Here is a 10,897-nt window from a genome sequence, read left to right as displayed (position 1 = left end):
GCTGTTACCTCACGCCGTCTTACGTCACCGCGCGTTGCGCGTTACATTACCGTGCGGAGGAGGGGGGGAGCGCTGACTCATCCGCTACGTCACTGTGGCCTGTGTTGCCACGTTGCTGCTGGGTAGGGAGGGGTTCTCCGTTGCACAATATGTCACACTATTTTAGAAATGGGACATTTTTATGCTATATACACACACACGCACACAGATATACAGACGTATATCAATTTGACATAGTCATTGATTCCTGAAAGCTAGCAGTAAAATCTTGTAAGCTCTTGTAGAAACTAGATGACTTTGTTGTTGGGTAGTTCAAATATTTCTGTAATATTTTGAATTGTTTCATTTTTGGTCCGTTACACTATCACTCATAAAGTCAATAGAAAGTCCGTCGAGTGTAACAATGTTTTTTAGTTCACTTCTTTATCACTTTTGCCCTACATGTTTCGGTTTTAATAAAACCATCATCAGAGGCACATGGTACTAACAAGAAAACACTGGCGTTGTTTAACTGTACACAGTATATATGCTGCGTGGACGCTGCTACAAATGTCGATGTGTAAAAGCACAACACTTGCTAGGAATATTTAAAAATATTTTAATAGTGACGTTTTAACTTGAGGGCAATTTCGGATGGAATGTGAGAGTTGAACGTGCANACTTCTCTGATTGTGATTCGGCGATCATTCATAATCATTGCTTTCACTTTTTCCACGTTTTCATCGGTTGTTGATGTGCTGGGGCGTCCGGGGCGCTCGTCATCTGCAACGTCTTCACGGCCATCTTGGAAACGCTTATACCACTCGTAAACTCTTGTTTTACTCATAACAGACTCACCATAGGCCTTTGTTAACATTTCACACACTTTGTAACACTTTATTTCATTTTTTACGCAAAATTTGATACAAATTCTTTGATCCATTTCTTTTAACAAACGAAAATCGCCAAGCTCATAAAAACACGTCTAACCTTAGCGGCTGCCACAGACAAAGTAAGCAATGAATACAGCTGAAAATTTTATTGTACTTCAGGGGCATGTATACCAACATAATAAAAAAAAAATTTGACAATTGGACTCTCCAAACCTGCGAAATTTTAAAATTCCCGTTATTTCCTGAACACACCTCGTATACTGTGTACAGTTAAACAACGCCAGTGTTTTCTTGTTAGTACCATGTGCCTCTGATGATGGTTTTATTAAAACCGAAACATGTAGGGCAAAAATGATAAAGAAGTGAATTAAAAAAATTGTTACACTCGACGGACTTTCTATTGACTTTATGACTTTATTTCTGTAATAAGTTATACCATCATGTGCACTTTGTCTTTGGGAAAATGCATTTGCTGAAATAGCAGTGAAAATATTAAAAATTTAGCACTTATTTGCGTAGAAATATTACAGAAATAGTACTTTGCACTGTCATGTAAAAAAGCAAAACATCACTGAAATATTGTACCAGTTTGCCTTCAACAGCTTACCTTCCTTGCTCTGAGAAAACAAAAGGAGAATTATAAGACAACTTTGCTGTTTCCCCCACCTCTAACAAGCTGGAACAAGCAAACCGCGAGAGAATACCAATTCTAAGCAACGGCTCGATAAACATGTTCACACAGAGTTTACTATGTGGTTAATGCCATATCAAATACTCAATGTTGTAAAAGGAAAGTAGGTGATTAGCTTTTCACAGAAATTCTTGCATCATTTTATATCAAGAAATGAACTGCTTTAACTCTTCAATGACGCAGAACATTTAATTCCTACTCACTCCTTGGGATGGAGGATATTTAAACATTTAAAATGGTAAAAGCAACATTTAACTTAAAGTGCAATAAACTTGGGAAAACTGATGTTTTGTTTTTCTAATTTTCATATCATGTTCAGAAATGTATATAGAATTGGTGTATTGATCCACACTCCTTTAAAATTATTTTTTGACACAGTAAGCCTATAAAGAGTAGGAAAATAATAGTATCATAGTATCTTTATTATCTTAGAAATTCAGCTGGTTGTGTTGAATGAATGTATGAGGCGTAGGCCTTCTCGGCCCTTGCACCATGATCTACACTGGTCTATTGTGCTTCCCCTTTTGATTATCCCTCATCAATCCTGTGCTTTGAATGAAGTGCAGGATTTTGTATGTGGGGGCATCGAAATAGTCACTTGGTTCCATAAACTATTGACCCAAGTGACATAATCATAAACAAGCTAAGGCCTCACCTTCCCATAGGATATGTGTGGTTGTGTTAGTCATGAAAATATCCCACACAGAGTCCCACATCACACAGTTTTTGACACACAACTTGACGTTTCTGTTGTCTTGATGTCTTCACAGTGGTGGAGTTTTGCTTATAAAATTTCTTTCTCTTAGACAGGCACTGTTTTTCTGATGAATGTTAACCCAGCACTTCGTATTCTACAGCATTAGCTATTTCACAGAGAGTCCCTCAATTAACTGAATTCTGATTGACAACTGATCTATTCTTTCCCTTGTATTATTCCCACATATCATCCCATTCAGAAATTTTCTTTTTGCCCCTTATAGTTTTGAAAATTCTCCCAATGGACGTTCGTGCTTTTCTCGATTCTGTCACCAAAGAATCGAGAGAAAAGCACAAACATCCATTTTCAGTGTCAAATTCTGACTCTGATAAAACTTCGTTCTGATTCAGTTTGAAATAAAATATCGTCCACTGGTCGTAACACAACACAGCTGGCCACTTCACTGCTCGTGACTGGCCTTGGCAGCTAAAACCAGAGTGCATGGCATGTATTTAAAGATCAAAGGGGAATTATAGTAGTACCATTCATATAGCGAACTGTTTATGGTTTGCTACACAGCAGTCATAACACACTTCTTAGAGTCAACATCACGTCTCAAAGTCACAGATTGTCCACATGTTTTCTCATGCTTCCAAATTCAAATCTCGAAGCAGCATTGGTCACAACATGCATAAAAAGAATAGACTTTTCATTCGATCAGCATTCAGGACAGCACACAGTCTTGATCTAACATATTTAGTTCATAAGAATTCCTCATGGCAAGAATAGATTTGTATGGTAACAAGCACATCAGGTGTTGAAGTAGAAAAAATTTTCAAAGAATTCAAATGTATTACAATTGCCACAGGAAGTTCAAAGTGGGCCAACGAAAATACAAAATGATAGCCTGAAATTTCCTCTTTAATTTCACACAAAAAGAATTACTTTACATGAAAAACAACAGTTCAAAATAGGCTGAAACTTAGCACTGCACTGTGCAAGCAACATACAGACTTCAGCGACATGTGACAAAAGCCGCTCGCATGCTACAACACTGAAGGATTAAAATTATTCCCTTCTCATACATTATGTTGTGCTTTGAACATGGCAGTTTTCTGAATTACCTGCTAGGTAGGTGCAAACAGTGGGCCAGCATGCAGATCCAAGGCAGTGCTGGTGCGGGCAGAATTCACTGCCGATGAGTACCCTGGGGAAGAAGGGCCTGAGTGCATTGGCAGGGCATGATGTTGTTGGTGGCAGTGTGTCACCCCTGTTGGTGAGCTCTGCAGGAACCCTGCTGGGTGGTTAGAATGTCTCACAGCATAAGCATCTTCAGTCCACACTGGGCCACATTCATGACAGCACAATGGTCTCAGTGGAATGCTGAAACAAAGTGAATAAAATTCACTTTCCTAGTATTATGTGAATCAAAGAATTAACCACAACAATCTTTTTGTCATGTCCTTCTGCATAATTTCTGCTGTACACAGATCTATGTGCATGATATCTCCAATCTCTACCTCTTCTTCCCACATTTCCCTTTTGATAACTTGCCAGTTACTTCCTCTCTTCGTACTGTCTATTAATATCCACCCAACTCGGTGACTCTCACATTCAGAAAATAATTCTACAGCCCTTCTCAACATCCTTGCTCTAGCCACTCTCATTCCCTTTGCATGACCAAGCAGCTGTACCCATTCCTCTTATAATTATATCCCGTCTCAATTTTCTTTCAACATCTTCCAAAAATTTCATACCCATTACTTGGATTATAGTAGGAATAATTAACTTCCATGAAGCAACACACTCTGCTGTCCAGTGCCATACCATCCGCATATTCTCATACAACCAGCAAAACTTTCACAGAAAACATATTATTTCTATAAAGTTACTTAATAAGAAAAGTTTCCAGTGTTTAGGACAGAAGCAAACACACAAAAACTGTGAACTAGATAGCTCCATACATTTCCCACATTTAAGTTACTCTGCCAATGTAATCACACACATTGCTTCACTGTTACTGTACTTCAACTTCGTCCCATCTTCAAAGGACGTATAACCAATTTCATATTAAGATATTAGTTTGTATTTTAGTAATTAGAAAATTATGTGTTGCAGTGGCTATTGGCGTGTATTCTCACCTCCCTCTGTTGCTGGTGTTAGGTTGGTGTCGTGGTGATCTAGGATGGGCCCCTGTGAGGACCCACGAATTACGTCCATGTGGACCAGGGATGGACAATTCCTTGATCCAACTGTGTCATTCTTCCAGTACTCTCTGCTGCCTGATGGATGCATGTTCACCCTAAGAAGGAAAGCAACATTCTTTTATGTCAATACTGTGCTATGAAATCCACTCACTACACTCACTGTGTTATTGCACCTCCTAAAAGGAGATCCATTATAAAATATTACTGTAGAAAAGTAACTCCTCAAGGAATGTGTACTGGATTGAGAAACTGGAAGTCAGAAATTACATATCTGGATCACTACGTTTCTGGATATTGTCCATCAATTTGTATTCTGAATGAACGTATTGTTTCATAAACACATAAACATAAACACACTGTCCCTGTCCCTGAGGTGAAGGGGTCCTACTTAGGTGGATCCATTTGAAAGAGCTAATCTTAATCACAGAATAATCTAAGTCATTCAACTATATCTATATATGCAGCTGTCATCATGTTCTGTCATTGGGAGATCTATAATAAGGAGAGTGGACATAACATAAAGGCCTAAAACCCAAACTAAATGCAGGAAAAACAATGCAGAAGACATCTGAAATTTACTTGCCATGCTACATTCTCCTACTGCTAGTAGAAAATCACTGGCTTCTGTGATGTTAGTAACCAATCTAGTATGCAGGTACCAACTTTTCAAACATATCTTCTGCCTCCATATCCCTGAAGATTGACATCAATCTAGCACACAATACGAAATTTTCAGGCATATCTACTACCTCCATATCCCTGATGATGGAGGCAGTATGCTCCTCTCGAATGTCAGTAAACCCATACTAGATTGCATGGTGTAACATCCCACAGGACATTAATCCTGATGTGAGATTTGAGGTTACTGCTGCACTGACTATGAGGACTACTCTCTTCTTGGATGTGATGGTATGTAGTCTGGTGTACATTTACCAACAGTTTGCAGGAACAAGCTGTCTCTGTCTTCAGGGTAGAAGAATATGGAGGAAACATATTCATCCAACCAGATTACACAGTCACACATCCCAGAAACTGTAATTTTTCATAGTCACTGGAGTGAGAACCTACAATTTCTTATCATAAAATGATTCGTGGTAACAGAGTTGGTCAATAGACCATGCTTCAGTACATACCTGCAGTTGCCTATGTGCATAAGTTGCAATGTGAACATATGATGGTCATCCTGAGAGTGCATTCTGCTCACGAGCAACTCTACCAAGTTGTGACTGCACCAGGAAAGGTAGATAAAGCTGATAATGATGGTTGTGTGGTGTGCAGCGGCCAAACTGACAGACCTGCAAGGTAAATCCAACAATCACCCAAAGTTACAAAAAATACATTTTCAATTACTTGATCATCAATTTACAATGCAAACTTGTATTTAAAAAGCTAATACTTGCTATTCTGTTTCATAGATTATGCTCAGGTTGGTGGTAGCTAAGAATACAGTGAAATCTCAAGTTAAGATATCTTCAGACACCAGTGAATTCGAACATCAAACTGAGGAAAACCTTAAATTGAGATGACTTGAGTTTACTAGCTTGGAGGACATTAAAACTGAACATTAAATGAGGAAAATCCTTCAACAGAGAAATATATGTGGGTTCCATTACTGCAGCATAAGATTACAGCAGTGAAAACTAATATTTCTCTGATGGGCTATGTGGTGAATGGCAGAAGAAAGCAGGTTTGATTCCTGGCAGAATGAAGAGACTTTTCTCTCCTTCACAGTCCTGATCAGCTCTAGGGTCAACTCAACCTCCTAACAATTGGACACCGGATGCTCTGCCCCCATCATTACAATGGCCAGCATAAAATGCTTATCACCTACGTCCATCTAGTGCCTAGGTTAAGAATAAGTCTTCTTAGTCTCTTGCTTAGTTAACTGAGCCCAAGAATAACTTATTGAGTGTTGATCTACAGAAAAGGTAAAAAGGTTAAGTTGTCCCTGTTCTTAACTGATTACACACTATGCCATGAAGACATATGGGAGAGTGGATGTATAAAACCATGTCTTCTTGACCTTGCCTCTAGTTGGAGGTGAGTGGTCAGCCTCACAGCTTGGGGAAAGAGCTCCCGGTACCCACTGGGTAGGAGGCTGGGCAAGTCCCAGAGCTGGTCTGGACGACATGGAGAAACGAAATTTCTTACCGCCACAGGGACTTACCTGGCGGGTAGGCGCAAACCGTGGGCCAGCATGCAGGTCCGAGGCAGTGCTGGTGCGGGCAGAATTCACTGCCGATGAGTACTGTGGGGAAGACGGGACTGAGTGTACTGGCAGGCCATGATATTGATGGCAGCGTGTCACCCGTTGGTGAGCTCTGCAGGAACACCGCTGGGTGGTTAGAATGTCTCACAGCATAACAAACTTCAGTCTACACTGGGCCACATTCATGATAGCACAATGGTCTCAGTGGAATAATTAAACAAAGTGAATAAAATTCAGTTTCCTAGTATTATGTGAATCAAAGAATTAAACACAATAATCTTTTTGTCATGTCCTTCGGCATAATTTCTGCTGTACACAGATCTATGTGCAAGATATCTCCAATCTCTACCCCTTCTTCCCACATTTCACTTTTGATAACTTGCCAGTTAGATCTTCTCTTCTTACTGTCTATTAGTATCCACCCAACTGGATGACTCTAACATTCAGAAAATAATTCTAAAGCCCTTCTCAACTTCCTTGCTCTAGCCACACTATCATTCTATTTGCATGACCAAGCAGTTGCAAACATTCTTCGTGTCTCACGGTGTTGTCGCTTGCAGATTTACTTATACTTTTCCTTCAACCCTGAAGATGGGGGCGATACGTTCCTCCGAAACGTCGGTTAACACCACATATACACGGTGCCAAATCCCAGAAGACTGCTTTCTTCATTCTTCTTATATTTACATCCCTTCTCATTTTTCCTTCAACACCATCCAAAAATGTTATACCCATTACTTGGTTTACAGTAGGAATAATTAACTGCCATACTGGAACACACACTGCTGTCCTACAGATTAATTTTTCTCTTCCAGATGTATAATTTCATTTGGTATTAATTAAATCCAAATTTGAAGTATCATGAAAAGTCCAAGAATGTCTAATGAAGGTAAAATTGTTCCCATGCTCAATTAAGCATTATGCCATGAAGACATATGAGGCAGTGGAGGTATAGCTCCACCACTCTTGACCTTGACACTGGATGAAGGTGACTGGTCAGCTTCATGCCCTGACTGCTTTATCCCCCTGGGGGAGTAACCCCTGGTACCCATTGGATAGGAGGTTAGGTGGGCCTCAGAGCTGGTCTGGATTGATACAGAGGAGAGAAATATTCCCTGCCAGGAATTGAACCTTGGCCATCTAGCCTGTAGCATGTTGCTATACTGACTGAGCTATCTCATGAAACAAAATTACATTTCTTGAAATTTTAGTAAGGAATCTCATTATGAATATTTATCAAAATCTATTCACTGTGACCAGTTGTCTCTGTGTACTGGCATACTCGAGCAGCATTAGGGTGCAGTACTTCCATGCAGAAATTGCTGTTTGATTTGAAAAAGTAACATAATTCTTCCTTTCATCTAGAGATCTGTAAGTAAAGACATGATTTTCTTCAATATGAACGGTAGACAATCAGCTATTAAATGATGACTACTCTTTTGCCCCATTATAGTATTACTGATGAACTGTTATCAGATTTAATTTCAGAGGAATACAGTTACAGTAACATGTGTTTACACATTCCGGGGACAAGTTTTATGGGCTTTATGAGCATTCCTTTCTGTTGTGTATGGTAAAATGTTTTGCAACAACTCCTGACATGATAATTGTGGAGGTACTGTGAGCGACCTATTTTAGTCATGTTAAGCATATTACTGTAAGGGTACTGTTATTTTCTTGTAACAGTTACTTGAGCCATAATTTGTAGCATATGTTTCACCTTCCAATTACAAACTGGTTTCATGTTCACACAGCAGCAACTGTGATGCTGCATAGTCTGGCAGAAGTTAGCCGATATTTTGGAGGAACTTACTGCCTGCATCTTCAGGGTCAGAGTAAGCCAAGCAAGGGGCACAGTTGTGCACTCCTTGCAGCTTGTTTAGCTTACTTTTCAGCTCTGAAGGTGGACACTGTATGTTTCTCAGAAATGTTGATAAACTACCAGATTACACTACAGACACACCCCTATGTCCCATAAGACAGTACTCTGTGATTTCATGTCTTGTGAAGCCACAGTAATGCAGATTATTGTTTTGTCCATGGCTTTCTCCACATTGTTAATAATCTGCAAATTTTGAGCTGCAAAGTAGATTTTTAAAGTAAAAGTACAACTTTCTTTTTGTGGTTAGCACTGCGTTCATAATAACTGTGTTGTCAAAAGGTGTCATACTGTTCCATTTTTAGCATGTTGGAGCACCATCAGGCAGAGGAAGGTAATGTGAAATGTTTATGAAACTAGTGATAAGCTGATAAAACTTCAGATTTTGCCCTGGAATTTGAAATTTGTGAATGTATGTGTGAACTTTATGACACTAATTTCAAGGGGACATGTATTGGTAACAAGGTTTTCAAGAGAAGACATTTGTTACTGCAGTCAGCCAGCATAATGTCCTGTAAAAATGAGATACTAGGAAATCAGAAACTGCTTGGGTTTGCTTAAGAAATACAAAACAGGAGCTCGTAATTTTTTATACCATTTCACATTTCATGGGGGAGGTGTGCAGTGTACTGTTGTCACATGATCAGGATATTGGTTTGTATAACATGGAGATTTAGAGCACAAGAATAACATATTGAAATCCTTCACTCTAGCATCAAAGATGCATTGCTATTTTGAAGACTTTGGTCAACTTGTGGAAAATAATATACCCTTGCAGTTGCAATAGATTTCGTTGAAAGTATTTCTGCTGTTGTGATCACTCTCTCGGTGGATCAGCAGATTAAGAAGAAATGCTGAAAAATATAAATATGTATCATTCTACAGTCCAACTCAGCTTCTGAGTACTTCATGTGTTCCAAGTATTTAGAGTCTGGAGTTTGTCAAGATACAGTATTGCACAAGTTGTATAAGTGGTGCTCTTCTCTACATTTTTTTAAGTGTCTTTTTCTTTGTAACAACCAGTCTGTGTAAAATGTACGGTAACATGACAGAATTTATTGCCTTTCTTCTTACCATACAGATAAGCGGCCTCCATAGTCTAGGGGTAACGTTCCCACCTCGTGACTCAAGGTACGCGGGTTCAAACCCGGCAGAGGTCATGGAATTTTTAAGGGCAGAAAAATTCAGGGAACAAGTCCTCCGGGAGGAACTTTAAGCCGTGGGTCCCGTGTCGTAGCTTTACGGCACGTAAAAGAACCTCATGTCCCAAGGGGACCACTGAGCCAAATTCAGGACATTTCCCGCCCAACAGTAGTCTCTAACGCCTCTGGTAGATGGGGGAAGCATCGAGGTACCGTTGAGCCAGTAGAGGCCGAACTCGCTGGCTCGGTCGGGACTGATGGGACCCACCAGTACCAGTAGGGTATAGAGACTGGTAGAATATTATAGGAGGAAGCACAATGGACCAATACTGGTGTAAGTGCATGGGGAAACCCACCCTCTCCAATAACTAACTAACTAACTACCATACAGATAAAATATCTTAACACTCTGCAGACCGCGCACCCTTTAAAAGTTTTTTGCTTTTAAACATGGCGGACCGTTGCATGTTAACAGGTTTTTAAAACACGATAAGGTGCAACACACTATACATCTCTCTGGCTCCACCTACCTAGCATGTAGCTTTTTGCAGTGGCGTTATAAGGCTCTGGAATGTCTGCTGACCAATCAGTTACTAGACCTCGCTGTAACTCTATGCCCCTGCAAAGGAAAATAAATGCCTTTATTTCTTCAAGCTTTATGTAGCAAGCTGTCAGTCAGTAGTTCAATATGGATCAAAGACCAAAGCGGTTGACACCTAAGCGATTTCTTGGAGAACAAGAAATATCTGACGTCTTCTCCGATGAGCTATCTGATGTCCCTTGTGAGTCTGCTAGTGATAGCAACTCACAATCTGATATTGAGTGTGGCAGGGGCGAACAAAAAATTGTGACCACAGACTGTAAAAGTGAAAGTGACCGTAGCTCACAAATGTGCGGGTAGCAACATTGCGGGGACAGCCACATGAGGAAAAGTAGACAACACGCCTGCTTTGGGACAGTTTACTGGAAATCCAGGGGTGAAGCAAATTCCATCAGACCCAACGCAAGTGTCTGAAGCAGCAGAACTGTTTTTTGGAGATAGTTTCTTTGACATGCTATGTCAGGAAACTTAACAGATAATATCTCCAACACCGTGAACATCGTGACAGACATTATAAGGCGTTGAAGTGGGTGGATGTCACTTAAACAGAAATGAGAAAAATACTGCAATTGTGTTTCTAATGGACCATACAAGGAGGG

General features: G+C 39.9%; 1 protein-coding gene across 1 annotated transcript; it reads right to left on the bottom strand.

The window, feature by feature from the left end:
• Positions 1-3,384: 3,384 nt before the first annotated feature.
• LOC111866621 lies at positions 3,385-10,624 on the bottom strand. Its single transcript, XM_023855753.2, has 5 exons — positions 10,228-10,624; positions 6,635-6,788; positions 5,601-5,762; positions 4,402-4,562; positions 3,385-3,643 (listed from the first exon to the last, which is right to left on the bottom strand). Exons 2-5 carry the CDS (start codon positions 6,664-6,666, stop codon positions 3,633-3,635), a joined length of 366 nt encoding a protein of 121 aa, XP_023711521.1. The 5' UTR covers positions 6,667-6,788; positions 10,228-10,624; the 3' UTR covers positions 3,385-3,632.
• Positions 10,625-10,897: the final 273 nt, after the last annotated feature.

Source organism: Cryptotermes secundus, unplaced genomic scaffold (assembly GCF_002891405.2).
Source record: "Cryptotermes secundus unplaced genomic scaffold, Csec_1.0 scaffold1232, whole genome shotgun sequence".
Taxonomy (NCBI): Eukaryota; Metazoa; Arthropoda; class Insecta; order Blattodea; family Kalotermitidae; genus Cryptotermes; species Cryptotermes secundus.
This window is presented reverse-complemented; position numbering and strand designations above follow the sequence as displayed.